The following is a 27,009-nucleotide window of genomic DNA, read 5'->3' as shown; positions in this document are numbered from 1 at the left end:
AACAATTTTATGGTTGGGGTTAACTCTATGAGGAACTGTATTAAAAGGTCACAGCATTAGGAAGGTTGAGAACCACTGCCCTATGGGAAGGACCAGCACATTGGTATCAAATGTTTCCAACTGGCAAGTCCATAAAGTCAGTGCCATCAAAATGAAATGATGAACTAATAATGTGAATGCAGGCAATCTAAGAGCTAAGCCCATAGAAACCGTTTCCAGCCACGTAACATCTGTACTAGAATTATTGATGCTGAAGAAACTAACGCTGCCACTTTTTCCAAGCTAAGTCAGTTGAACTGGTAACATTGAGAAGTCAGACTGACTTTAGTGGAACTTGAAGGTCTGGGCACAGTGATGCAAACCACACACACACACACACACACACACACACACCACAGCAAGATGAATCCATGCCATGGCCACCAATGGGGTCAATCCAAATCCTGTGGAGATTAAAAAGGTATCATGATTTTGAAAACTGCCTTTGAAGCAGAGATCTTTCTGGAGAGTAAATGGGATTGCTGAGCCAGTCTTGGGGAGGAAAGAGAGAGTACTTGGAGAAGCATTGAACTCGGTTTCTCATATTGCTGCCTCATCTCTGTAGCTATAACACAGGGGTTATAAGATTCAACTGATTCCGTGCTCCCCTGTCCAACCTTCCTTTATCCCAATCCTCCTGTTTTCCCAAGGCCCGACCTCCTTCCCTTCTAACTTTTCTCTCCCCATCTCCCCTTACCCCCATCCCACCCCACCCCCAAGATCCCAATTTTCTCCCCGGCAATTTTGTCTACTTCCCTTAGCCAAGAGGATAACTATATGTTTTTCCTTGGGTTCCCCTTCTTACTTAGCTTCTTTAGATTCACCTATTGTAGACTCCGTGACCCTTATTGATGGCTAGAAACCAATTATGAGTGAGTACATCCCATGTTCATCTTTTTGGGTCTGGGATACCTCACTCAGGATAGTGTTTTCTATTTCCATCCATTTGCATGCATGGGAGCCTAGCCAGTTTGGATGTTCACCTTCCTAGTTATGGACAGAGGTGGGAGGTCCTAGGTCTTACCACAGGGCAGAAAACCCTGACTGCTCTTTGGACTGGAGAGGGAGGGGGAAAGGAGTGGGGGGAGGGGGAGAAGGGTGGGAGGAGGGGGCGTAGGGTGGGAGGAGGGGGAGGGAAATGGGAGGCTGGGAGCAGGTGGAAACTTGTTTTTTTTTTCTTTTCTCCTTTTCTCAATTAAAAAAAAAGATTCAACTGAAATAGTTGTCAGAGATTAAGGCTAATACCTAGAAAGCACCCAACACAGAAGTAGACTTGACTAGTAACGCTGCTGCTGGTGGTGGTGGCAGTGTCACCCGACAGTTACTGTGGTAGCTGGCAACTGCATCCGAGCTCATGAATTTATAAGCATGTCTCTTCTTGAAATTTAAATAACTCAGATAATCTCATCCTGATTCCTCACCATTTACTCCCACTGACTCTGCCCACCATGGTATTTTGTTTGGATTAGAACCAATCCTGCGGTCTTGAGGGTTAAAAGTTCACTCAGTAAACAAATATTTACTGAAGTTCCATTATAAGCTAGAGTGTTATGATTCCACGATAAACCAAAATATAACTTGGCTTTTGTGTCACTTAGAGCCTGACAGAGGGAAGGAGATCACTGGAACCGCCCTCCGAAGTGTGAAAAAATGACCTCCTCACTGCAAAGGTTCTGAATGCTGCTATGGGAGCTGGCGCAGCCGTCCGTGGATGCTGCCATCAAAGGGCAAATTATACATTGCTGGGCAATTTCAATTATAGGGTTGAAGCACAGTTTCTCATCTCATTTGCTGTCTTGTATGGCAACACACAGGCGACACTAAATACCATTCTGTTGCCAGCTGCTGCAATGGCCTTTGATTGTCCAGTTTTTGAGCATTTTGTTTTCTAAATAAAGCCTTTAGATGTTCAAAATTAACAACCTAACAACCTATATCTCTGTCCTCAAGTCTGTGGACAATTAGAGAACATGATTTTACTGCCCTTATTTCTAAGGTCTAAGTGGGTGTGTGTGCGTGTGGTTTCTTGAAAAGAAAATGCTTCTTGCTGTGATATTTTAGTTTCTGATAGAGTCCTACTCCGACAGCCCCTGGCTAATCTAGGAAAAGAGTTGATGTGGCAAAAATACCATGATGAAAAAATCTGGAATTATTTCCCTTTATGCTTGCAGGGCAGAGTCAGGTTGAAAATATCATTTTTTTCTCACCAGAAAAATCACAGAATAGAAAAAGAAGGATTCCTGTTACTAAACAATTGCTACAGAAACAAGTCTCCCTGTTTTGTTTCCCTTTGCGGGGAGATCAATTGTTCAATGAAAAATAAGATCAATGCCAGTCATATTTATGATTATTTGAATAATAGAAACTCCATAAATGGCTTACTGTGCCTAACTAGTTATGATTATTAGATGTATATTGAATCTTATTATATTTTGAATCACATAATATAGAGAGAAATGAAGGTCCAGTTTGCAGATGATAAAGAAGACTAAAGGAACATGGTTAGTAACTACCAGAAATGAGAGACATTGTATAAAGTTACATGAGTCTGTGCAGCCCCTTCCATGGCAGGTCAGTGGACACTCTTCATGCCTGAAAGAACATGGACATGCCTACAGAGACCAGAATTACATCCAGTGTGATTAGTCTTTATTCTTGTCAACAGTTGGGTTGGATAAAAATTAATGATGATTTTCATGGATGTTAGATGCATAAGAACACCCCCCCACAAAAAAAAATCTTCCAAACATCAGGTGGATGTAGAGGTTAGCAAAAAAAAAAAAAAAAAAAAAAAAAAAAAAAAAAAACAAACCAGAAAATTGTGATGAACTCAGAGAAGACAGCACAGAATAACTACTTTGCCCTTGCTTATCAAAAATGAGTTCCTAGTCTCTTCACTGAATCTCAGCATGTACCCAAACATAAAAATGCCTAGCTGTACAGCTTTCAATTTCCATCCATCCTATGGTCTTAGGTAGATGTAATATGTGAAGGAAGGAATCATCTCTCAAGTAACATTTCAACCAATGAGCATCCTCTACTTTGAGGAAATCCAAATCATATGATTTTGAGATTTCGTTCCCCAGTCTGTATATATATGATGTGTTGAAGGGGAAAGTGAGATTTTTTTTAATTACTAAAACAATCTGTTCTTTTACATGAGTTGCATTGAACGTGTTCTTCAGTGGTTCACTGATACCTTAAAAATAGGACAGGGCTTAATGCAATGGAAAAATTAACACAGTACCCCCAAGGCTATCCTTCCTGACACTTGACTTTCCAATTTAATTTCAAAATGCTTATCGGAGAATTTGACTGTCATAAATATCAGAGGTACAGGAAGATGCCACAGAATCAGTTAATAAATCATATCATGTTTCCTACGGATACAATATGGTTTTTTTTCTTCTGTTCCAAATGGTCTTAGATCCTAAGACTAGAGCCACCGATTGAAAGGAGTCCCAAATGAATTAACATTGTTTTCATAAACTAGATGGAGCAATCCCTGACATGAAAGCACATTTTAATGAAGACTGAAGTGCAGTCAAGCTGGAATTGAAGGCACAGGAGGTGTTTTTAAACCCAAGGCTGTCTTTTGTCCAGTGCCCTCTGGCCCTAAGCTCACAGAACAGGCATCGTGTGCAGCAAGGAAGTCACTGCCTTGTTAGGATAAAAATAATCATGCTAACAATAATGCCATGCCCATTATTAGGGTGATTAAAAGCATTAATTATATTGAACTATATTGCAGATGGTATCAGAGTAATGACAACTTAGCTGAATTCCATATCAATGGCTAGTTTTAATTATTAATAGCAGTCATAGTGCTATTGAAACGGTTCCCTTTAGCCTTCAATACCCCCATTCCCTCGGTGGCAGGAATTAAGGAGATGCACATTTTAAAGTCTGAGACAGACTTCTGGAGAGGTTGGGTAGTCTTTGTTTGCACTTCCAAGTAGATCTGAGTGTTAGCTCGCATCTTCCTGAGACTAGTTTATTGAGATGGATTTCTTTGTTTTAATACAACCTTCTCTGCCTTTCCAGGACACCATCATCACTTGACAGCGCCCAAACAGTAGAGCGTTTCTAACAACTTGAGAAAACATAGACAACTCTCCTGGCTAATTTCAAATTTGCCTTGATGTTCAATGTTAGTCCCATCCCTTAAAGGAATGGGACTAACATTCTTCCATTCTTCCATATGACACTATGATGTGAGACGTCAGGTGTTTGAACCAGAAAGCTTTATTCATCTGCTCAAACTTATTAACACAGACTAGCACAAGAACGCCTGAAGTCAGAGTTTACACAATATCCTAATACAACAGGTCCTCTCTCCATGACTGCTCTACCAGATGAAGCAGCCCATTTGATGAGGAAACTCCAAGAATCCTTTGCAATGTTCCAACACTGGAAACCCCAACTTAGCTTTCTAGCGTTGAAAAGTCTATGTTGCTGTGTATTTTAAGACACATTTCCTGTACGCAACGTGATATTTAGGTTTGGAGTTTATATTTCCCATCTGATTTGACAATGTTTATCCCAAATTGGGATATTTCACCATGTTGATTTCAAGTGTATTTACTCATGTATTTGATTTTAAACTACCACATTACTCTTTGCTTTCTATTTTTCTTTTACTCGCTCTCAGCTGCTTCCTCCCTTCTTATTTTGGTCTGCTTTCCATTATTATTGCCAGTGTTTGTACAACTGTAGCATAGAGTGAATCTCTGCCTTGAAATTTTTGTCACTGGGAAAATTCCAGTTACCCGTTAAAAATTATTTCTGCCACAAACATTTATCCTTGCCTTTTTATTCCTTGAACATTTTTTAATTTAATTTTACTTTTTCAGGCAAGGCCTCACTGTAGCTGGCCTGGAACTCACAGAGATCTTCCTGTCTCTGCCTCCTGAGTATAGGGATGGGAGGCATGTGCCACCCCATCAGCCTATCTTGAACATTTTAATCCTAAATATTTTGAAGTGCATGTTTGTTCCTCCATTATCTGGATCCTCCATGGGTCTCGGTTTTTTTGTCCTTTGCTTCTCCTGTTGTGTAGTAACAAATTTGAATTTCTGCAAAGTTACACACACACAAAAAAAAACAGACAAAAGTATAAGGCTTTTCAATTAGAACTATTCTTCCTAAAGGAATTCTAAATTGCGTCTGAATAAAGACTATGAGAGGCAGTCCCAATTGTTGTCTGAAGGTTTCTGTCCTGCCCAGTTCCCGTAATTGTTAAATCCAAAAGAAATTACACAGAGGTCTACATTAGTTATAAACTGATTGGCCTAGTAACTCAGGCTTCTTATTAACCCTTACAACTTATATTAGCCCATTATTCTTGTCTATGTTAGCCACGTGGCTCAGTACCTTATTCAGCAAGGAAGTCACATCTTGCTTCTTCTGTGACTGGGGTCACGACTACAGAAGGAACTTCCTTCTTCCCAGAATTCTCCTGTTCTCATTGACCCATCTCTACTTCCTGTCTGGTTGTCCCACCTATACTTCCTGCCTGGCTACTGGCCAATCAGTGTTTATTTAAAATATAATTGACAGAATACAGACAATTGTCCCACACCACCCAATGACTTCAGTTCAATCAAGGTTTGACATAAAACAAAATCTATTTCCCATAGTTGGAGTATTAGTTCAGTTCTATAATTCCAGTCACAAAAGTATCACAAGGCCAAGGCCAACTTAGAACACAACGTGAGTTCAAAATGCTAATTGGTGAAATAGTAAGATCCTATAAAAACAAAACGAAGCATGGGTAGACTGGGCTGCATACTTATATCAGTGGCAGAACCCTTGCCTAATATGCACAGGGTTCTGGCTTTGATCTGCAACACTAGACCCTATTTTCCCATCTTGGTAAACCTTACTCTCAAATATTTACCTCATCAGCCCCGTGAACATCACAGCTTTGCTTATCTTCTGAGATTTTGAGGTTCCTTCAGAGAAATAGGAGAGTTGTGAAAGATGAAGCACTCCAAGGGCCAGCCAGCCCCACCACATTGGGCTTCTTTCTTCTCTAATCTCTAGTCACTATCTTACTATTTACTTAAGCCTCAGAAGAGATAGTATTTGTTTCTGATACTTTTTTTTTACATTATTCCTGTGGGAAGATTGGCCTTAATTGCCTAGTTTCCTATCACCCGAAGTTGATCTCTCATTGTCTAGACTCTAAGCATCGGAGAGCTGTCTATGACTGGAAGTTTTCTCTATACTTAGAATCCAAACACAAGCAAAGAACAGATCCATAAATTCTGTTTATTTACACATTAAGTAAATATGTTTATTCTGTCCTGTATGGTATAGTTGAGGTAGAGAATATAGAAGGGAAATCTGGGTTCTTCCAGTTACCTCCATTGGGGTCTAACTGTCACGAAGAATGTCTCAGAGCTTCTTGGATATACTCGTAACAGAGATAAAGCAGGATATTTATTAATCTATACATACTTTTTCTTGATAGGCGAAAGTTGTAGATACTGCTTTCTAGATGAAGTTATACTATTGAGGGTGTCTCACTGGGAAGATCAGGCTAAGGACACAGCTCGTCCATCTGTGGATGCCAATAGCAAGGTCGACCATCATCTGCATTGTTTGCCCTTAGCATGAAAACGCTGCTCAACCTTAACCTGATGAGCTGCTCTGAAGCCTTTCCCCAGGAAGGACGGGCTGTTAATTGCAAAGTGGTTCTGTCAGCATTTCAGAACATTGATGCTCTCTACCAAGAGTAGGCATAGCCATTTATTTGATAAAATAATTATTCATAAACATTGTTCATGTGCAAAGCACCCATCTAGGTATATGAAAAGTAAAAGAAGAATTTTGTTGTTACATTTTAATCATCTGATATTAGCTCTATGACTGTGGTTTTAAGATTTCTGTTGTTCACACCTCTGTTGTAAGTCATGCTGAGCCCAAGACAAGGCATAAATAATTAATTAACCCATGAACAAATGTCTGTCTCCGTTCTCAGGGCGTTTATGATCCATAACTAACTCAACTTAGTGGGAAGTTAGTCACAGAGTACTGTCCTTGAGCAGAAGTTCACTGAGGTACTTTAGAGCAGATAAGGATGCTTTTAGGAGGTGACACTGAGCTGTGTGCTCACAAACCAATCCATCTCTTTATTTTCCTAGAGAATACACATATTCTTTATTTATCTACTTGCTGTCCCCCCACCCACCCACCCACCCACACATACATGTAATAATGAAACTTACAGAAAGCTGACCAACATCTTAGTTGCTGGCCAAGCTCCAAACTTGAGTACAATGCATCTAAAGTTAATCTTCAGGAGTTCAGTAATTATGACAGTGACCACTTCTGGACACCAATATATGAGAACAAGTAGCCCAAGTCATTTGTAAAACAAAAAACATAGGAAAGATTTCTCCTTGACTTCCTTTGGACATTTTGTTCTGCTCTGACATCTAGACCTGCTACATTCTCATTTCCATGAGGCTGAGGGGTAGCCAGTATTGAGCATGGCAGACTCCAAAGACGGAAAAAATATAGCACTCTGAAAACCTCACTGAGCCTGTAGACTGAAAGTGGAGTGTTTGTATTCACCACTGTCCACTGAAAAAAGGCTTCTCTCAAGGCTGGAAATAGCTTTTGCTCATGTTTATAAATGGATATTTAAAATCCAGGTGCTTTAGAGAAGTCCAGTGGTGTGATATAGCATAAATGTGCTGAATTTATTTATGTAACCACTTAAAGACTAGGACTAGAGTTATTTCCAAGCACGTGTCCTTGCATGCAACACTACAGTGAGCAAAGATTCATAGAAATTTAGAATACACATGAGACCACTGTGCTACAGTAAATTGTATGAAATGGAATTACTGATCTAACATGTATTTCCAAACACACATCTACAGAAACAAAAATCAAGAAGAATGTGTAATATGTAACTGTGTGAATTTACATAAAATTATCAGGGAGTTTAAAGGTGAATTATTCAAGGTCACATAGAGTTTTGTGGTAGAGCCAATACAAGAACCCAGGCCTTGTGAGTCCTACATTGGTACACTTGATAAGAATGCCACTTCACATGACTTCAAGGCTCTTAGCTTTTCAGTGAAGCTCTGGACTTCCAGGTAAGATGGTAGCATGGACGTTGTCACTGTGTGGAGTGAAGGGGAGTCAGGATAGGATGAAAGACTGTATTGAAAAGGAAAAGAAAGAAAGAGTTTCAGAAATCTGTTTCAATATATTTAAACACATTGTGTGAAAGGCACCTTCTGATTGGTTTAATAAAGATCTGAATGGCCAACAGCTAGGCAGGAGAGAATAGGCAGGACTTTTGGAGAGGAGAGGAACTGGAGATGAATCTAGGCACATGGGAGAAGCCAGCCAGATGTGGAGCAAGTCAGAAATGCATTATGGAAGAATACAGTGTCTGTGTAATTATTTTGGGGCATAAGCTAGCCGAGCAGGTGGCCGGGGTGCTGGGAATGCAGCCCCGTCGCCCCCATTACTACAGTTGGCGCCCAACGTGGGGCTCAAACCCACGACCCTGGGATTAAGAGTCCCATGCTCTACCGACTGAGCTAGCCAGGCAGGCGGCCGGGGTGTTGGGGACGCAGCCCCGCCGCCACTGCCCTTATTACTTCATATGGCGCCCAACGTGGGGACATTACTACAGTTGGCGCCCAGACGGGTGGACAACTAAAGCCACTTAAAAAACCTGAGAAGACTTAAAAATAAGGGAGAGAGAGTTTAACACAGATTTTTGCTGTTTGTTGGTGGCGTGCTGTAGAGAGATTTCATGATTCGGCAACAGTAGCAGAAAAAAACGCTGTGTCATTTTAAAGCGCGACTTCCTGGGGCTGTGCCGCCATTGTGATCTCTGTCTGGCTCCTGCGGGAGACAGAGCTTTTGAATAGAGCATTTGGAGTAAAGGGCTATGATTTGTTTGATGGCAACTAGACTCGCTGTGTTCTCGGGTCTGTTCTGCTTGTTAGAGGCAAGCAAGCGCCTCATCTAAGAGAGGCTTCCTGACTCAGCTTTAGCTGCAAAGCCTGCAGCTCATTAAGAGGTCCTGCCACGAAACACTTAAACGGTGTTGACGAAAAGCTGAACGCATGCTTTTCGGTTTTCAGCCATAGCAGGAAAAAAGCTGCACCGTTTAAAAATGCTGGCTTTCTGGGCTGTCCTGCCAGGGCAAACTCTGACTGTTTGAGGCAGGAGGGCCGGCTACCAAGAGAGGACTTGAGTGTTGTCTGTTGTAGCTCACTTGCTGGCAGGGACCTTGAAATGCCATACAGTTGTGGCAGTAAACATGGCTACAGCCTGTATATCCGCCATGAGGCTGGAAAGCTAAGGAATGGACTGGATCTAGCTGGCAAAGCCACGGCTTTAGTCCTACTGATATTGCTTGATAAATTAAAGACTCATGTGGTCAGAAAAAGAGAGATATACAGTAAAGAGAGATTCAAAGACAGAGAAAATTTCTAAATGGTTTGAAGTGTGTTAAAAATATATGCAGACTAAAATTTAAAGTTCTTAAAAGTAACAAAAAAAAAAGGAAGAGAGTTGTTGTGTGTGGTAGCACACGCCTTTAATCCCAGTGCCTAGAAGGCAGAGGCAAACAGATCTCTGTGAGTTCAAGGTGTAGTAGCATACACCTTTAATCCCGAATGCCTGGGAGGCAGAGACAGGCGGATCTCTGAGAGTTCAAAGACAGCCTAGTCTACAGAGGTACTTCAGGTCAAAGATACAGAGAACCTGTCTCAAAAAGCAAAGAGTTGAAAGTAAAAATAAACAAAATAGAGGTTAAAATAAAGCGTACAAAGATGGAAAATACACAAAGACTTTTGATACTTTATGCTATTATGCTCTCTTTGAATTGTTTAAATGCTGAGGAAGGAGAAACAGATGCTAAAAGATATTTATTTATAAATACTGCTGAACTAATCCAACATAGATATTATGAATTTGGATCTAAGGATATGATACTTTGGAAAGGAGTTTCTTATTTTGTTTTCACAGAGGATGAGACGCTGTTCATTTCTTCTATTCCGATTTGGTATGATGGACCACGCCCTCCTGAAGGGTTGCAGTGAACATCTTCAGAAAATTGCTTCGCTCAACTGCCAACTGAGATGAAACTAGCACACAGGTTATACCATGAAAGGCCTAATTAACGACGCCCCCATTCAGCAGGAAGCAGTTTGGAGAGAAAAAACTGCGCCCATGTTCCCAAATATGGTTTATAAACGTCCTTTTACATCTAAAACAATAGATGGAAAATTTAGAAGAAATGTATAACTTTCTAGCCACTTATGACATATATTAAACCAAGATGTATCAACAACTTGAATAGTTTCATAACAATGAGGTTGAAGTCATAATAAAGCCTCTCAACAAAGAAAGGCTCAAGAGTTGATAAATTCAGTTCTGAATTCTACAAACCATTTCCAAGGCGCTCCTTAAGCTGTTTCATAAGGTAGAAGAGAAGAAATATTGTTACCAGTCTCACATACATTCTATGAACCAGCATTAAACTGATTCCAAAACTGAACCCTTGTGGTTCACAGTGGTAAAAGGAAACTCTAGACCAATTTTTCTCAAGAACATAGATGCAAAAATTCTCAGTAAAATTGAGAATTATTCTCAATAAAATTCATGAACACACTAAGGAGAGCAGCTATCAGAAATTACATAATTATCTCAAGACATGTAGGAAAATAATTTCAACATCACTTTATGACTAAAGCTCTTGTGGAATTTTTGGTTGTGATAATTGTGTAGATATTGTTAATTTCTAATATACAGAAGTTATGGATGCTGACACGTCTTGCACCATGCAGAGTGGTACCTATGACACAGAAGTATCAGGTCCAATGTGGCCATGCTGCTGAAACTGAGCAATTCTAATATATAGATGTGGCTTTCGGATAGAGAGAGTATAAGTTATTTTCTAATAATAGGCCTGGAGTGGGCATGGATATAACCATAGCCTTTGCTTATAGTACTCCCCATGCTCATGTCAGCAGGTTACACAGGGCAGTCCTGGGGATAGAGAGTAATCAGTAAGCTCATACTTCAGACTTTGCCCTTTTATGTATTTAAAGCCATTTGTAAAGAAACAGGAAATGGATAAATGACTATGAAAATGACAGTTTTGGTGAGGCTTGGAACAAATGATTGGACTTGAGCTTCTTATTTAGTCTTTAAGTTGTACTCTCCTCCACCAAATGGATCTTTCTCCATCTTTGTAGGGAAAGGATCTATCAAAAAATATATTATAGTAAATGTTACTGATCATTCCAAGAAACACTAGAATGGGGGGGCACTCATCTTTAAATCAATAAATAATGTTTGTCCCCTATTTCCTATAACATGTCCAAAAAGACACACGTTCCTAACATCCAATTTTCAAGTTGGGTATCAGTCAAGTAGTAGTTACCTTCTATCTGCAAGGACTTGAAGGGGGCTATCCCTCACACACAACCATGCCCTCAAAGTTTTACGGAGTGTGTGACTTATTATTACTGTAGACAGTTCTGACAGGTTTTCATCAACTTCTGAGAAACATGCATGTAACCTCAGGGCCTTCTTGTTGGGGTTTCTGTCCTCCCACCAGGTCCCACAACCATTTGGCCCCAAAGAAAATCACACAGAGATTCTATATTAATGATAAACTGATTGGCCCATTAGCTCAGGCTTCTTATTAAGTCTTGTAATTTAAATTAACCCATTATTCTTATTTATGTTAGCCACATGGCTCACTACCTTTTTCAGTGGGGCAGGTCACATCCTGCTTCTTCGGTGATCTGGGCTTCCTCCTTCCCAGAATTCTCCTGTTCTCATCACCCCACCTCTACTTCCTGTCTGGTTGACCCGCCTATACTTCCTGCCTGGCCAATCAGCATTTATTTAAAACACGATTGGCAGAATACAGACAATTCTCCCACACCATATGCATGTTTCTCATATTTAGCAAAAGCTGAGAACAAAGAGAAATGACTTAAAATGTAATTACAACTCAAGTGAGGAAAAAATAAAAATGCATATTCCTTAGTCTGAGGGGCATCCAAGAGAAATGATACTCAGAAACAACCTGAAATGACTAACTCTGTTAGAATTCTTAGAGCTAAGGCTCTGCATATTCAAGTGTGTTACTTCCATCCTATCTCACATTTGATCTGCAGCTAGCATGCCACCCAAGGAAAGAATGTTCTAATAGCTCTAGTGGCTTAAAATTCTAGTATTACAAAATGTTTTTGAGCCCTGTTAAAACTTCCTGCGTATGTATGTAGACATAGATATAGATATGCAAATAGTGGTAGGGCCTATGGAAAATCAATATTGAAGTGATCAGTCAACATGTGCAGGGCAAAATTGCGCAGTCAACATTGAAAACCAGCAATTAATAACCAGGCATCCTGTATCTGAGGCTAAGAAAAGCTGATGTGTTATATAGAATCAAGAGTTCTCAGAGTCATGCAGTCAAAGCTTGGTATTTTTCTCACAGGAATCACTAGTAGAAAAGAAGAAAAATGAAAGAATACTAATTTGGGCAAAGATTTAATATATACATCTTGGAATTCTTTTCCTCCTATTGGACTGCATTGTCCAGCTCCATATGAGGCTTAACTGTCTTATTGCAGTTTGTTTTGTCCTGTTTGGCTATAGTCACTTGGATGCCTGCTCTTTCCTGAAGAGGAAACAGAGGGAGAGTGGATCAGGGGAAAGAGGAGCTGGGAGAGAACTGGGAAGAAAGGAAGGAAGGAAGGAAGGAAGGAAGGAAGGAAGGAAGGAAGGAAGGAAAGCTGTGGTCAGGTTGTGTTGTATAAGAGAAGAATCCACTTCCAATGATGATAAATAGATAGATGATAGATAGATAGATAGATAGATAGATAGATAGATAGATGCATACACACATAAATAGATACATAGAGAGATTTAATAAATGCATTAAAATGTTTTCTCTTGTCTCTACCTTTTCTGTAAATAGAACTTTTGAAAAATGAAGTTAGTAAAAAATTTAAGAGAATGTGATAAATATCAGTACCCTCACTAATTTAAGAAAGCAAACATGTATTAAATATTCCTCTTTGGTGCTGCACTTTCTCTTAAGAAATAAAGCATGAATACTTAGGAAACAGAATCTCATTTTCTTTAATATCACCCTCTTTCCCTCCCCTACAACTGAAGACCACACTACATTTCCCATGCGTGAAATTGTGTGTGAGCGTATGTGTGTGTGATCCATAAACAGCATACAGTAGTATAGATGTTTTTAATTGTATAAATAGCACCCTACTCTCAATATCACTTATGCAATTTAATTTTTTCTCTCAATATTATGGGTTTTTTTATATACTTAACAAGCAATGAGTTTGGGTTTAAGAATTCTGAGCCAAGGAATGCCATGGCTTTCTTCTTCCTTTGACTCAGGCCATTGGAGTCTTGCATCTAACACAGCTGATGAGTAATACTTGAAGTAGTAATGACCCCAAGACTCATCAACATCATTATAGGGTCTATGGATAGGAGCCAATGTCAAAATTCCTGAAGCAAGTAGGAAAAGAAGCAACTTATCCCTTTTAAAATATATTTTGCATTACATTCAGGATTTATCCTATTATAAATAGCACCTCACTATTCTGTACCCCTCTACCCTTTCTACCTGCCAACATTCCTCAAAGACAAAAGGAAATATTTAATTATCTATGCTTTATAAAAGATAGGAAAATGCAAGAGGAACCAGCATGCTTATCTCACTAAGATTACCTCAAAGTAAAAATTAAAAGTCATCTTAGAAGAGTTAGAGTATCTATATAAGAGACTAAATCCTCACATGAAAGCCACAGTGGGATTTGTTGTCATGGAGTGCAGGTCTCATGAAGCCAGGGACTACCTCCCCATGCCTTGGTGGGTCGACATAAGACTTGGCACAGAACACCAACAAACTGAAGATTTCCCAAATGATGATGAACACAAAAGTTGGACTCCAAAATGCAGCATTAACAAAACTTCCTGGTTTAAACCTGGTGTGGGAGAATTGTCTGTATTCTGTCAATCATGTTTCAAATAAGTGCTGACTGGCCAAGCAGTAGTATAGGCAGGAAAACCAGACAGGAAATAGAAATGATGTAATGAGAACAGGAGAATTCTGGGAAGGAGAAAGTTGATTCATCCCACTCCTGCCGAGACCACCGAAGCAGCAGGATGTGAGCTGCCAGCTGAAAAAGGTACTGAGCCACATGGCTAACATAGATCAGAAAAATGGGTTAATCAAGATGTGAGAGTTAGCCAGTGAGAGGCTAGAGCTAATGGGCCAATCGGCTTATTATTTATGGAGACCTATGTGTGATTTTCTTTGGGGTTAAACAGTTGTGGGGTACCGGGCAGGACAAAAACCCCTCCATGTTGCATAAACCATCAACATTTTTTTATGTCTTACATTGTCATGTAAATTCTTTCTGCTATTTTGTTCCCAAGCATCCATCCCAGTGTCCTTTCAGATTCATTAGGGACAGTTTGCCATCTTTGAGTATTAATTATCCTGACATGTTCAGACCTGAAGCTAAACGCATCATCAATGAACTTTACCCTTATCAGTTAGAGCCCTCCACCGACTGTGGCACTGACAGGAGGGACAGGCAGTTCCCAAGACACTGTGAGATGAGGCAGACTGAAACCTAGCAGGAATTATCCAATCTTGCTTCAGGGCCTAGAAAGACAAAAAGGAAACTTGTGTGTCAGAAAAAACATTCCATTTACAGAAAAAAAAAAAAAAAAAAAAAATATATATATATATATATATATATATATATATATATATATATATAAGGAGAAAATAAACCAGAATATCCCTGGTACTAAGCTTGGCTCTCTGAGAGTGGCTATTACTCACAGTCAGATGGCAAGCCCTGCTGGATCTTAACCAAACTTACCTTTCTCACAGGTATGCTCTGTGGCCAACTAGAGCCCATTTAATTATCATTTAGCAAGGGTTTAGTCAGGCCCAACGTTTCCAGAGTTGGTTATTTCATACTTTAAAAGTAGTCAATCCTCAGATTTTACCACAAGTGACTTTCAACTTCAGGGCCAGGGTTCTTGGGACTTACCCATGTCCCTGAGTGATTAGACCTCCAATTGACAGGACAGAACTTGGACAGATTAACTAGTACATGTGTTACATCTCGACAAAGTGTGTTGTCAAGCTTCTGTGTAAAACTGAGTGTCCTCCATTTGTTTCTCTTGATTCCTTTTTGTCCCTTCAATCTTCCTCATTCTTAAATGTAGATTTGATCTAGTGAAGTCCCGAGCCCCAAAGTAAACCTCAGTGTGCTCAGGAAATGAGTGCATTTGAGGACCTGTGTTCTGACACTGAAAGAGATGTTTTCCATGTGAAAAAAACTCCAAGTTAGAGCCAGATCAGACCAAATCAAATCAAATTAGAAAAAGCCCAGGTTTAATGGATAAAACACTCCTGCATGATTTTCCAGGCCCCCAGAGAGACAAAAAAAGCACCTGTCTGTTTTCTGGGAGGGAGCATTTTAAATACTCTGCAGAAGTGGTCTTGAACATCCCTGGGGGAAAGATCTATTAAAGGAGGGCTTACTGGAATGGGGGCAGGGTTTGGGAGAGAAAGATGAGGGAGGAGGATTGAGATGGAGCTTCCACCAGAACATTCCAAACTCTTTGAGTATATGGATGCCAGGGGCTGGGGTGGAGCTTCCACCAGAACACTACCTAAAGATTAATTATGTATCATCATTGACAAAAGAAGCACATTTGCTCATGTTCATGAAGTTCATTGCAAAATCCTTCACAACCAAAAATGTTATGCTGAATTATAATTTCAATTAGTGGACATACAGACAAAGAAATGGACAAACAATACAGGAAATGGAAAAAAAAGAGAACAAATAAGACTTATACTCTATGACACTATCAAACCAGTACTTTATGTTATCCAAATATATGCTTTGAATAAGTTAAATAATGGAGATGACTAAAATAACCAAATGACCACTCTGAACACGTCATCAGTACTTCAGAGCATCTATATCAAGTAACTAGATTTTACATATATATACATATATATGTATATATATTAAAGAAAGACATTAAAATTCAAAATATATACTAAAAGCAAAAGCAACAAATTCATCATAGTAAGTTCAAGAATGTTCCGTCTTCAACCACCATGGAAGGTTCCCCAGCATGCATATTGTTTGATACTTGTAGACCATTTATAAGAAATAACAGGGATCTGATAAAGAAGTCATACCATGTACTGATCTATAAGTTGTGTATAATTTAGTAACTGTCAAAGAAATTTTCAATAAAACGAGAAAGGCAATTACATGCTTTAATTGATGTTAAAGGTTAATGTTTCAGTCCTTCCCCCTGAGAATTAAAAAAAAAATAGATGGATAAAACTGAGGACAGGAGCCAGTGGCTATTCCAATGCATAATGACCAGGCACTTAATCCCCACAAAGCTGGAAGTTCAAAACTGCATCACATGCTGACTGCATCCAACAGTGGGGAAAAAAGAGGGAAAGAGCAACTGAGCTGGCTGACACCCATGGCTTCAAGTCAGCAGGGAAAATGTGGCACACTGAGACATATGAAAACAAACTCTCAGCAATTTCTCTGATGATTTTTCACAAGTTTGCACCTAATTATAAACCAGCGTTTGAGCCATCCATTCCCAGTTCCTCACTGCTACACCCGAAGGGCACCAAAGACTTAGTTTCTTAAGCAGCAAGGGGATAGAAATACATATTGTGTACTGTTCTTCTAGCTGCATCCTGGATTTCCTACCATGTGCAAGCCACCATCCCTGAACAAACTAATATTTCTCCAAACCACAATTTCTTTTGCAAAGGAAACTGAGAAGAAGCTCAAGGAAAGAGGAACTGCGGTCATTATAGTGACCATACTTAACTTTTCCTGTCAGACAGCACATTGTAGTGGAAGGAACCTGGAGTTACAGGTTTGAACCTCACATCCTTCACCTACTACTTTTTACAAAGGAATAGTCTTTGACATCCACAAACAGGAAGAGCCTTCAGTAATTTCTGCAAGGGTGGGGAATGGTTCATAGGACGTTTTGGGCATGTGTGGCTAACATAGTAGCCACAATGATCCTGCTGCTATCATCCTCATTGTTTGCTGTTGTTGTTACTATTCCACTGATGGAGGCTATGGGCTTGACTGAATAACAAAGCATAAGAGGGATGACAAGAGGAAGAATGTGTGGAAGATGGAGATTCTGGGGGAAAATGCATGAACACAAATGTTGCAAGGTAGTGGGGTCACAAGTTGACATTGTGAAATGTATGACTAAAGGGTTTCTTTGGATAAAGGTTTGTCATCACCAAAGCCACCTGAAGGCCTACAGGGCAGGTATGATTGCCACTGTTATACAGTCATTGGAGGCATGTTGTCTTACAATACCTTATGATTGCACTGAGACTTAAGGTACATACAAATGCTGTTGGGGTGTTGGCTTTCCTACTGCCTCCATAGACAGAGAAAGGAATCTCAAAGGGTAATAGCTGAAAGGATGTTCCAACTTCAGTACGTGTCTATGCAGCAATGGATAGTAGAGACACTGGGGAAAGAAAACAAGGAGTTTCCATCAATATTTTAGACTTTAGCATCTGATCCTTCTGGCCCAGAAAAGAACATGCATATTTTAGGGAAAACTACAAGAGGATTTATTGCTAGGACAAGTCAACTTGCTGAGACAGAGCTGACCAATTAGGATTACTCAGGAAAAAGCCAAGGAGTTCCCCAGGAAAACGACACTGAGGGCTCCCCATGTTCCAGCATACCCAGAAATTCTTCCTATTTCAGAGTGTGCAAAAGTTCCTCTTGTAAGACATTTCCCAGTCCTCAGTAATGCAGATTTCTCACCTCAAGTCCTTCCTCACCCAACATCTCTAGATGCTCAGTTGGGAAACTACACCTGCTTCTGATAGAACAACAAAAAATTTCGTATCTCCAACTTTTAAAGACTTAGGACACTATGATAGTAAAAAGGGCCCTTGCTTCTCCTGGTTTTCATTACACAGGTGTATAAAGCAGATTAATTTCTCAAATTACCCAGAAACATATTAACCTATAACAAAATAGAAAGGCATAGACGTTCTTAGGAAACAGAAAAATGACTCGATCCTTCGACAAGACTATAATAAGACCAAGAGGGAGCAGCAGTAGGTAGAGACTCAGATTGACACAGGAGATTACTTCCTAAATATAACCCCAGTAGCACAGACACTGAGAGAAACAATTAATAAATGGGACCTCCTAAAACTGAGAAGCTTCTGTAAAGCAAAGGATATGGTCAACAAGACAAAACGGCAGCCTACAGAATGGGAAAAGGTCTTTGGCAACCCCACATCAGACAGAGGTCTGATTTCCAAGATATACAAAGAACTCAAAAATTGGTCATCAAAAGATCACATAATCCAATAAAAAAAAATGGAGTACAGACCTAAACAGAGAACTCTCAACAGAGGAATCTAAAATGGCTGATAGACACTTAGGGAAATGCTCAACATCCTTAGCCATCAGAGAAATGAAAATCAAAACAACTCAGAGATTTCATCTTACACCTGTAAGAATGGCCAAGATCAGAAACACTGATAAAAACTTATGCTGGAGAGGCTGTGGGGGAAAAAGGGAACACTTTTGCATTGCTGGTGGGAGTGCAAGCTGGTCCAACCCCTTTAGATGTCAATGTGGTGATTTCTCAGAAAATTAGAAAACAACCTTCCTCAAGACCCAGTAATACCACTTTTGGGTATATATCCAAAGGATGCTGAATTGTGCCACAAGGACATGTGCTCAACTATGTTCATAGCAGCTTTGTTTGTCATAGCCAGAACCTGGAAACAACCCAAATGCCCCTCGACCGAAGAATGGATAAAGAAAATGTGGTACATTTACACAATGGAGACTCAGATTAAAATAGTAAGTGAAGGGCATGGAAAGATCCATGAGATATCAGCAAGTGGGAAATGGAATGGGTGTGAAATGAAGGAGCAGGGAAATCTCACCTGCCCATGTGGATCCAGTTTGTGGAAGACATACCCCAAAGCACACCTCCATACTGGCTTGCAGCTTAAACATGGCTCTTTCCATTGGGAGAACAGGAAAGCCATTGCTCTTCTTCCTTTGACCAAGTGGGGAGTCACAAGGAGTGACTTCTTAGCCGTATTTGATTGAGCACTGTAAGTTTTCAGACAAAAATATTGGTTCAAGATATGGAAATGCATTCCTAAGAGTTGAGTGACTTGTATGAGTGAAGGGCAGGAACTGTAGCATGTTTTCTGCACAACAGCTTTCAAAATGTCTTCAGCACTAAATGTCCCTCAAGTGTTCACTTTTGCCCTCACTTGGGGCAGAACTCAGGGATAAGTTGATACTAGTTTTCCCATCCCCACTTAGACCTCAAAATATGAATATCATATTAAAGAACAAACCCCTTCAAATCTCCTTGACAGGCAAATGCTTGACAAACAAGAAAGAAAGAAAGAAAGAAAGAAAGAAAGAAAGAAAGAAAGAGAAAAAAAGAGAGAGAGAAAGAGAGAAAAAGGAAGGAAGGAAGGAAGGAAGGAAGGAAGGAGAAGGGAAGAAAAGAAAAGAAAAGAAAAGAAAAGAAAAGAAAGAAAAGAGAGGCAACCCTGAAGTCCTTCTGTTTGGCCAAGGTTGCTTGGTTCCTGACACTTGAAGTCCACATCATTTTTGTAGAACTGGACAACCAAAACCTTTTCATTAAATATTTGTTCTTGAACAAGACACAAATTTCCAAGTAGCCTTCCATGAGAAAGCACATTTGTTATCAGCTATTGATGGTGACAAGTGTCTCCAACGCTCTACAACAGCATTCAAGATAGGACAAAAAGGGAGACTAAGAGCTTCACTTTCCCCAACCTTTGGCTGCTTCGGCACTCATCCACACTCTCCGATGCCAGCTTCCTAACAAATCAGCCCCAAGATTCTCAACTTCACCAAATGAACAGTAAAGGAAATAGTGTTCAGTTGACGTCCCCCCACCTCCATTCCTGCCCCTTCTTACTCCACAAACCCATGGTAAAGACAGGTAAGAATAGGAAAAAATTAGCAACAAGACTGAGCCTGGAAAAGAGAGAAGAGCCAAGGATCAGCAGGCAGAGGTAAGTTTTTTTTTTTTTCTTTAATTCTTTACCTAATGCCAGGTTTCAATAAAATGCGTCATTAAAACTTCCTGGAGATAAAAGGATTTCCCTATATGGACCAGAGCTTCTCCTCACTGTACCTTATTTGTACCCCCTCTTCCCCCACCAAGACACAGTCTCTTCTGTGTAGCCATAGCTGCCCTGAAACTCACTACGTGTAGACCAAGCTATCTATGGACTCACAGAGGTCCACCCGCCTCTGCCTCCAGAGTGCCAGGATTAAAAGTATGTGCCTCTAGGACTGTCTGCTTCTCTTTTCTTCACCTTGGAAAGATTAGTCATAGCATGTAACACTGGACTTAAGGACACAGAGTGTACCCGGAGACTACTCTGGCTGTGTGTACCAATCAACCAGCTACTCTGTGTATATTCCTGATGCTTGAGGCCTAATGCCTTATGAAGTCCTTTAGACAATTAAAAAAGACAAAATTTTGTTATAAAATGAACAAAGTATGAAAAGGAAACTCAAAATGGTCTTCTTCCCTGTTGTGGTCATAAGCACACCTTAAGAAAAAAAGACAGAGATCATCCATCCTGAGTGAATTTCAGCACTAAACTCTCCAGAGATGTTTTATGCTTGGCTTTGTCTAATTCTCGTGATGGCACTCTGCCAACGTTTGAAGCCTTGGTGAGGCTTCAAAGAGCAAGTAGAGTATTTACTGAGCATCTGTTGTGTGGATAGTCCAATGCCAACTGCCTCACCTCTTTCTATCAATCCTCCCACTCACCCTCCAGGGAAATGATTATTGCTGTCTATTTTTTCAGAAGCAAAGAAATGGGACTCAGGCTGAAGAGCCTGCCCAAGGACACATAGAGAGTATATGGCCACACTGAGATTTTCATACTCTTACACTTCTAGAAGTGTCTCAGGACAGCTAGTCTCCCCTGAAAGTTCTCCAGAAATTCTACAGGCTGAGACCCAGGACTTGAAATGTCTATTATTAAAAAAGAAAAACAAAGTGGATATTTGAAAGTTGAAGAACTTGATAGATTGCTTCCACATAAGCATGTGGGGAATCATTGAGATGAGATAATTGTCTCATTAATTCTAGTGAGATGGTTGTTCTGTTGTTTTCTTTTTAGAAAGAAGGAACATTTCTTGAGCATACTTCAGGGGACATCTGGCTGGGCAGTACCTGTAGTACTGTCTGCCATCTGAAACTGTGTTTAGAAGAAAGCAGAAGAACAAATAGTCAGGAGAGTAACAAATTCAAGGTCATTGGGTAAATCAACCCTAGCAGAACAGCTAGAAACAAATCCAATCGCTTTAATGATTTTTAAATAATAACTGAAATGCACATCCCATAATATGTTATAATTTAAATCATAGTGCCATGAGATGAAATTGCCCTACATACACACATATTAAACACTATATTTAATGTTGAGAAGAACACAGGGCTCTCTGGTCAGCCCCTCTTTAAGTTTCACTAAAGCCAAAATGGTAGTTTCCCAAGTGAACTAAATCACATAGGGGTAGACTACTAAAAACAACGAAGCTTTGGAGTTGAGTTCTTTGGCCTCACAAAAAGCTGAATGAAAGAGAAGACACCCAATCATGTTTCTTACTGCAAAACTAACCACCACCACAACAAATTCTATCCCAACTCCCAAGTGTTCTTCAGTTGGACCTACCATTAAGTTCTGATCATTACTTCCCAGCGCAGTAGAGTGTTTCTCTAATTCCTTTGGCCATTAGAACTTCTTCCTTCACCTTTATCCAGGACTTAAGGTATTATATTAGTTTACTTTTCTCTTGCTGTGGTAAAACATTGACCAGAAGCATCTTGGGAGGAGAGAGAGAGGACTAGGTTTATTTGACTTAAAAATTACAGTCAGTCATCCATGAAAGCCAGGGCAAGAACTCAAGACAAGAACCTGTAGTCAGGATGTTAAGCACAGACCAAAGGAGGAATTTTAGTTTATGACTTACGTCCAGGCTCATGTTTCTTGTTCATCCCAGGCACGCCTGCTCAAGGATGGCACTCCCAATACTGTCCTGGGCCCTACTATATCTGCTAGCAATCAAGAAAATGACTCCATGAACGTGCCCACAGGCCAACCTCATTGAAGCAGTACCTTAATTGATGCTACTTCCTGGGTATTGTCAACAGCCAAGATCAGCCATTACAGGATAGTTTTTGCTTGTTAATTTCAAAGCAACTCAGAGATCCTTCAAAGGGACTAAAGCCAAATGACTCTAACCCAAGCAAGGAAATTGGCAAAAAGAGTAGGTTGGTTTTATTTCCTTGCTGTTGTTATTGTTGCTGTTGTTTGAGACAGGGGCTCACTGTGTAATCCTTGCTCTCCTGGAGCTTACAATGAAGTCCAAGCTGGTTTCAAATCCCCAGAGATCTGACAGTGTCTGCCACCTAACTGCTATTAAAGGCCTTGCCCCACCACACTATAACTTGGCTTCAGATTTTAGCTCATTGCCCTCTCAAAAGCTGGATGGCAGAGAGAGAGTCTGTTCAAATGAGACCCTTCCATTATGTAAGGAAACTATGGTGCTTACACCTTTCTTCTGAGATGAAGCTTATATAGTTTACTGTATGAAAAAGTAAGTGCTCCCTGAGCTTATGGCCGCTGATTGCAAACCCTGAGGCCCCCTTGCTAAGTATTGTGAGGAAACAATAAAAATAATCATGACAATTATACCTCATTCAAAATTCTTGGTTCCAGAAGTGCTTTTGATTTCAGATTTTAGAATATGTGCATATGCATAGTGATATTCACACAGATAGAACCCAACCCAACTTAAAACTCATTTTATACATACCTTATACATATAGCCTTTACTTAATTTTATACAATACTCTTAATGGCCCTTCAATCTCATATGGCCAATATGGCAGCTTTAAATCAACATTGGTTTTAGATTTTAGAGTATCGTATGTTTTCTGATTGGGAAGGGTCAGCCTGCAGTCATACTGTTTAGTTTTTCCAAAGTCTACCTGTGCTTTGTTCTTCCATCCTAGCATTTCTGGTGTTTATATCCTTATATGGGAACTTGGAAGCCCCACTACTATTAGCATTTTTTCCCATGTAGGATTTGCATATTTAGAGCCTAGGAGATGCCTGGAAGTCTACAGTAGACACTGCTTCCCGAAATTTAGAGATGAAGTCGTCTGTAGGGAAGGTGTCTTCTGGGAAGCTTCGACTTCACTGATTCAGAGATGACTTCCAAACATACTGCTGTTCTGAAGAATTTGGAGAGCCTTGAGATAAAAAGAGCATGCCAGTAATAAATGAATACTATAAAGACGTCCCTTTCCTGTGATCTGTCTGAAGAAAGAGTGTGCCAGAGAAGCGGAGTGGTTCATAAAGATGCTTTTGGGGTCCATCCTAAACCTATATTTTCTGAGCAGGACAATTCTACTACAGTGCAGTTCTGCGGACCAGCACGGAGAGTTCTCACTGATGAGGCATTTCTATAACGTGTGTATATTTAAGGACTATCTACTTGCTTTTGTTCTGACTCTGAGATTCTCAAAGCCACTTCATAATCATTCTTGTATCCAAGATACCACGGCATCGGGAAGAGGCTCCAGTTCTGGCCACATTATTTTACTCACTGGAAAGGTATTCCTGCAAATTCATATATCAGCCTCCTATGTTATAATGCATTTCGTGGTTTGGGACTGAATCTGAAATAACCCAAGCACTTCACATATTCGGAGTAAATCAAATACCAAAATCTCATTTGTGCCCAATAGTACCATCCATGAAGGCTGTAATAGAGCCCATTCCTGGATGTACTACTACTCGTGCCTTCAGTCTAACGGCAAGAAAAAAAATATCATCCTGAATAAAGTTCTCTACAATTTTCCACATCCTTCGGCCACATCATGTGCTCTCAGCAGATCATTCAGAAGCTCCTCCCGCTATCACTGTTACGCTTAGCTCTGAGGAACAGTACTTTCTGAGGCAGATATTAGAATAAGGAGACAATTTCATTATGAAGCTGGTAAGTGTGTGGTGTGGGAGGTCCTTCTGTCTATGTGTTGCTTTCATTGGTTAATGAATAAAGAAATTGCAGGGCAGAGTAGAACCAGGCAGGGAAAACTATACTGAATGCTAGGAGAAAGAAGGAGGAGTCAGTGAGAAGCCATGGAGCTGCCACCAGAGGCAGACGTGCCAAAACTTTGCTGCTGGGCCATGACCTCGTGGTGATGCATAGATTAATGGAGATGGGTTAGTTTAGGATCTAAAAGCTAGCTAGCAATATGCTTAAGCTATTGGCCAAACAGTATTGCAAATTATATAGTTTCTGTGTGATTATTTCGGGGCTGAGCAGCTGTGAACAAACAAGCGCCCTCCTACTACAAGTGTGCCTCAAACTAGTAAATTTGACAATCTCATGTGAGCACCCAAAGTAAATTTTATTCATTGCAATAAAATGCCCCAGAACATACAAACACATCCAGAAAGAACTGGACACTCAAAACACTTACAATACTGAGCCGAAAGGGAGAAAGCGTCACCATTCTTTCCGCGATTGTTATTTAGAGACAGTGTCTCCCCATGGAGCTCTAGCTGGCCCGGAACTAACTACATCTAGATGAGACTATCTTTAGACTTTCAGCAATCCTCCTGAATCTGCTTCCCAAGCACTGATTGGAGGCCTGTGACACCATGCCTCATCTTCTCTTGGTCATTTCCTCTGTATTTCCTTTGCAGAGATATTTCAGGTGCGATCAATGCTGGGCACCTTCCCCCTCTGCCACTTAGGCTCTTCATAAAACACATGTTTTTATGATTACGTACTTAGGTGGCCTATTAGAGGAATGTCTAGAATAAAGCCTGCTTTATCTATTAGTGTAAATGATGCTTAAAGTTCCACTTAGATTAGTACTTGATCAATCATTAAGAAAGTTAACTTAAAGAATGAACTGAGAAATAATGAATGATATAAATTTGATATAAATACACTTTCTTTGTATTATGCAGTATCTGTCATCTTGGGTGCATTTGTCATTTTTAGCCACTCTTCCAAATAACTACTAACCAGATTTTACTAATTTGGAACTCACAGTTTTAGAACATATAGATAACGTGTCCAAGATCATGCAGCCAGAGAGAGAACCAAACCTATTCTTATGTCTAAAGATAGTTTCGTTCAAATATGCTGGATTGCTTCACAACAGCTTTTTCAGTTCTGGATGAATGGCTAAATTTAAACAGCTTCTCTTTGCCTAACATTATGTATCCATAAAATAAAGACAGTCTACTAAATAATTCCGAATTTTCCCCTTGCTTTAAATCTTTATTCTGTCACACGAGTTTCACAGTTGAAAAAAACGCATCACAAAAAAACGCCATGCAGTCATGGCGACCTAGGATTTATAGACTCGTTTGAAAGCCTAAAATGCAAAATTCTACTTATAACCTATTGATTAAAGATTATGTTAGCAATTACCTTAATGCACAATTACAAAAACCGAACCTGGTGAGCCACAAATTGTCACAGCCTTCCTGGGAGCTTAAGTATAGTCCACGGGAAACAACAATGACAACCAATAACCCCCCCTCAGGGATTCCGGTTATAACTGTGTTCTCACAGGGTAATCTTCCACTGCTGAGCCTGTAGAGAGCTGTAGCTGTCACACTTCTGAGGGCATTGTAGAGACACCATGTGCTCTCCTTTCCCTACAGTAATACTTCTTTGTTACATCAGTGGGAGTATCTGAGAGCTGAAATAAGACCACGGGGTTCTCAACCAAATTCCAAGTACATAGGATTAGGTGTCATGGTTTGGTTTTTAAACAAGACAAAAAAGCCAGGCGGTGGTGGCGCACGCCTCTAATCCCAGCACTCGGGAGGCAGAGGCAGGAGGATCTCTGTGAGTTTGAGGCCAGCCTGGTCTACAGAGCTAGTTCCAGGACAGGCACCAAAAACTACAGAGAAACCCTGTCTCGAAAATTAAAAAAAAAAAAAAAAAAAAAACCAAAAAGATAGTTTTGTTGAGACCATGAAATCTTTCTGGGAGTGTAAGTAAATTTAAATATAGATACCAACCCTCCTCTGCCAGGCTATATAATAGCAAGTTAGTGCACTAACTGGTCCCTCTGAGCCTAGTTTCTTACTGGTAACTGGGTACGATGACCTTAAACAATAGTTTTTATAGAATGAGAGTGAAGTATAGTAATATGCCTGGATTCTTGCTCCCCAGGTTCCTGCTGAACTCTCTCCCTACTTTAGCACCTACATAGCCTTTTTCCTCAACAGGGAGGCCAGAGAGAAACTGACAGAAATGCAAATGAGGTGACTTGCTATGGTGCTCTTAAGAATGCAGCGTCCTTAAAGGTCGCTATGACAATCTTGTGGATGAAGCATCCTTAAGGCCCTCAATGACCTGTGTCAGTCTCCCACTTCTTGGCCTTATTTCTGACCATTCTTGACTTTGACACTGTTTGTTCAACACATGCAGCCTCCTGAAGTCTATTAAGCACAGCAATCAAGCTCCTGCCCTAGGACTTGAGGTAGCTGTTCTCTGCTAGAATGTCTCCTTTCCCATAAGCAGGGTTTGCCTGTTCCCTCACTATGTGATGCACCTTCCAAAGACTTTCTTAGCATCCTTTCCACTGACATAGTTCCTCTGCTACATAATCCCCTCTTCTCCCTTCTTGATTGTTTACCTTTTACCTTATCACTATATAATAAGCCATGCATTGTACTTATTTGCTTGTTTATTAGCAAGTTTGCCTCTACAATGTAAAATACCAAGACCTGGATATCTTCTTTGTTCCCAGCTGTAGTTTCAT

General features: G+C 40.1%; 1 protein-coding gene across 2 annotated transcripts in view; it reads left to right on the top strand.

The window, feature by feature from the left end:
- The window catches only part of Slc8a1 (solute carrier family 8 member A1), a 459,309-nt gene that overhangs the window by 420,640 nt on the left and 11,660 nt on the right, over positions 1-27,009 (top strand). Inside the window, exon 12 of one of the 2 annotated variants that reach the window (XM_041631003.1) lies at positions 1,638-1,887. The exons of the other annotated variant lie outside the window; for it this stretch is intronic. Coding sequence (XP_041486937.1) covers positions 1,638-1,693 — 56 coding nt within the window. The 3' untranslated portion in view covers positions 1,694-1,887. Of the gene's footprint in view, positions 1-1,637; positions 1,888-27,009 lie in introns of those variants that run through there. 2 annotated transcript variants of the gene reach the window in all.

This window comes from Microtus oregoni, unplaced genomic scaffold, assembly GCF_018167655.1.
Source record: "Microtus oregoni isolate MIOR12 unplaced genomic scaffold, Mior012 000036F_ref0000092, whole genome shotgun sequence".
NCBI lineage: Eukaryota > Metazoa > Chordata > Mammalia > Rodentia > Cricetidae > Microtus > Microtus oregoni.
The sequence above is the reverse complement of the archived record's forward strand: the minus strand, read 5'-3'. Positions and strand labels throughout refer to the sequence as shown.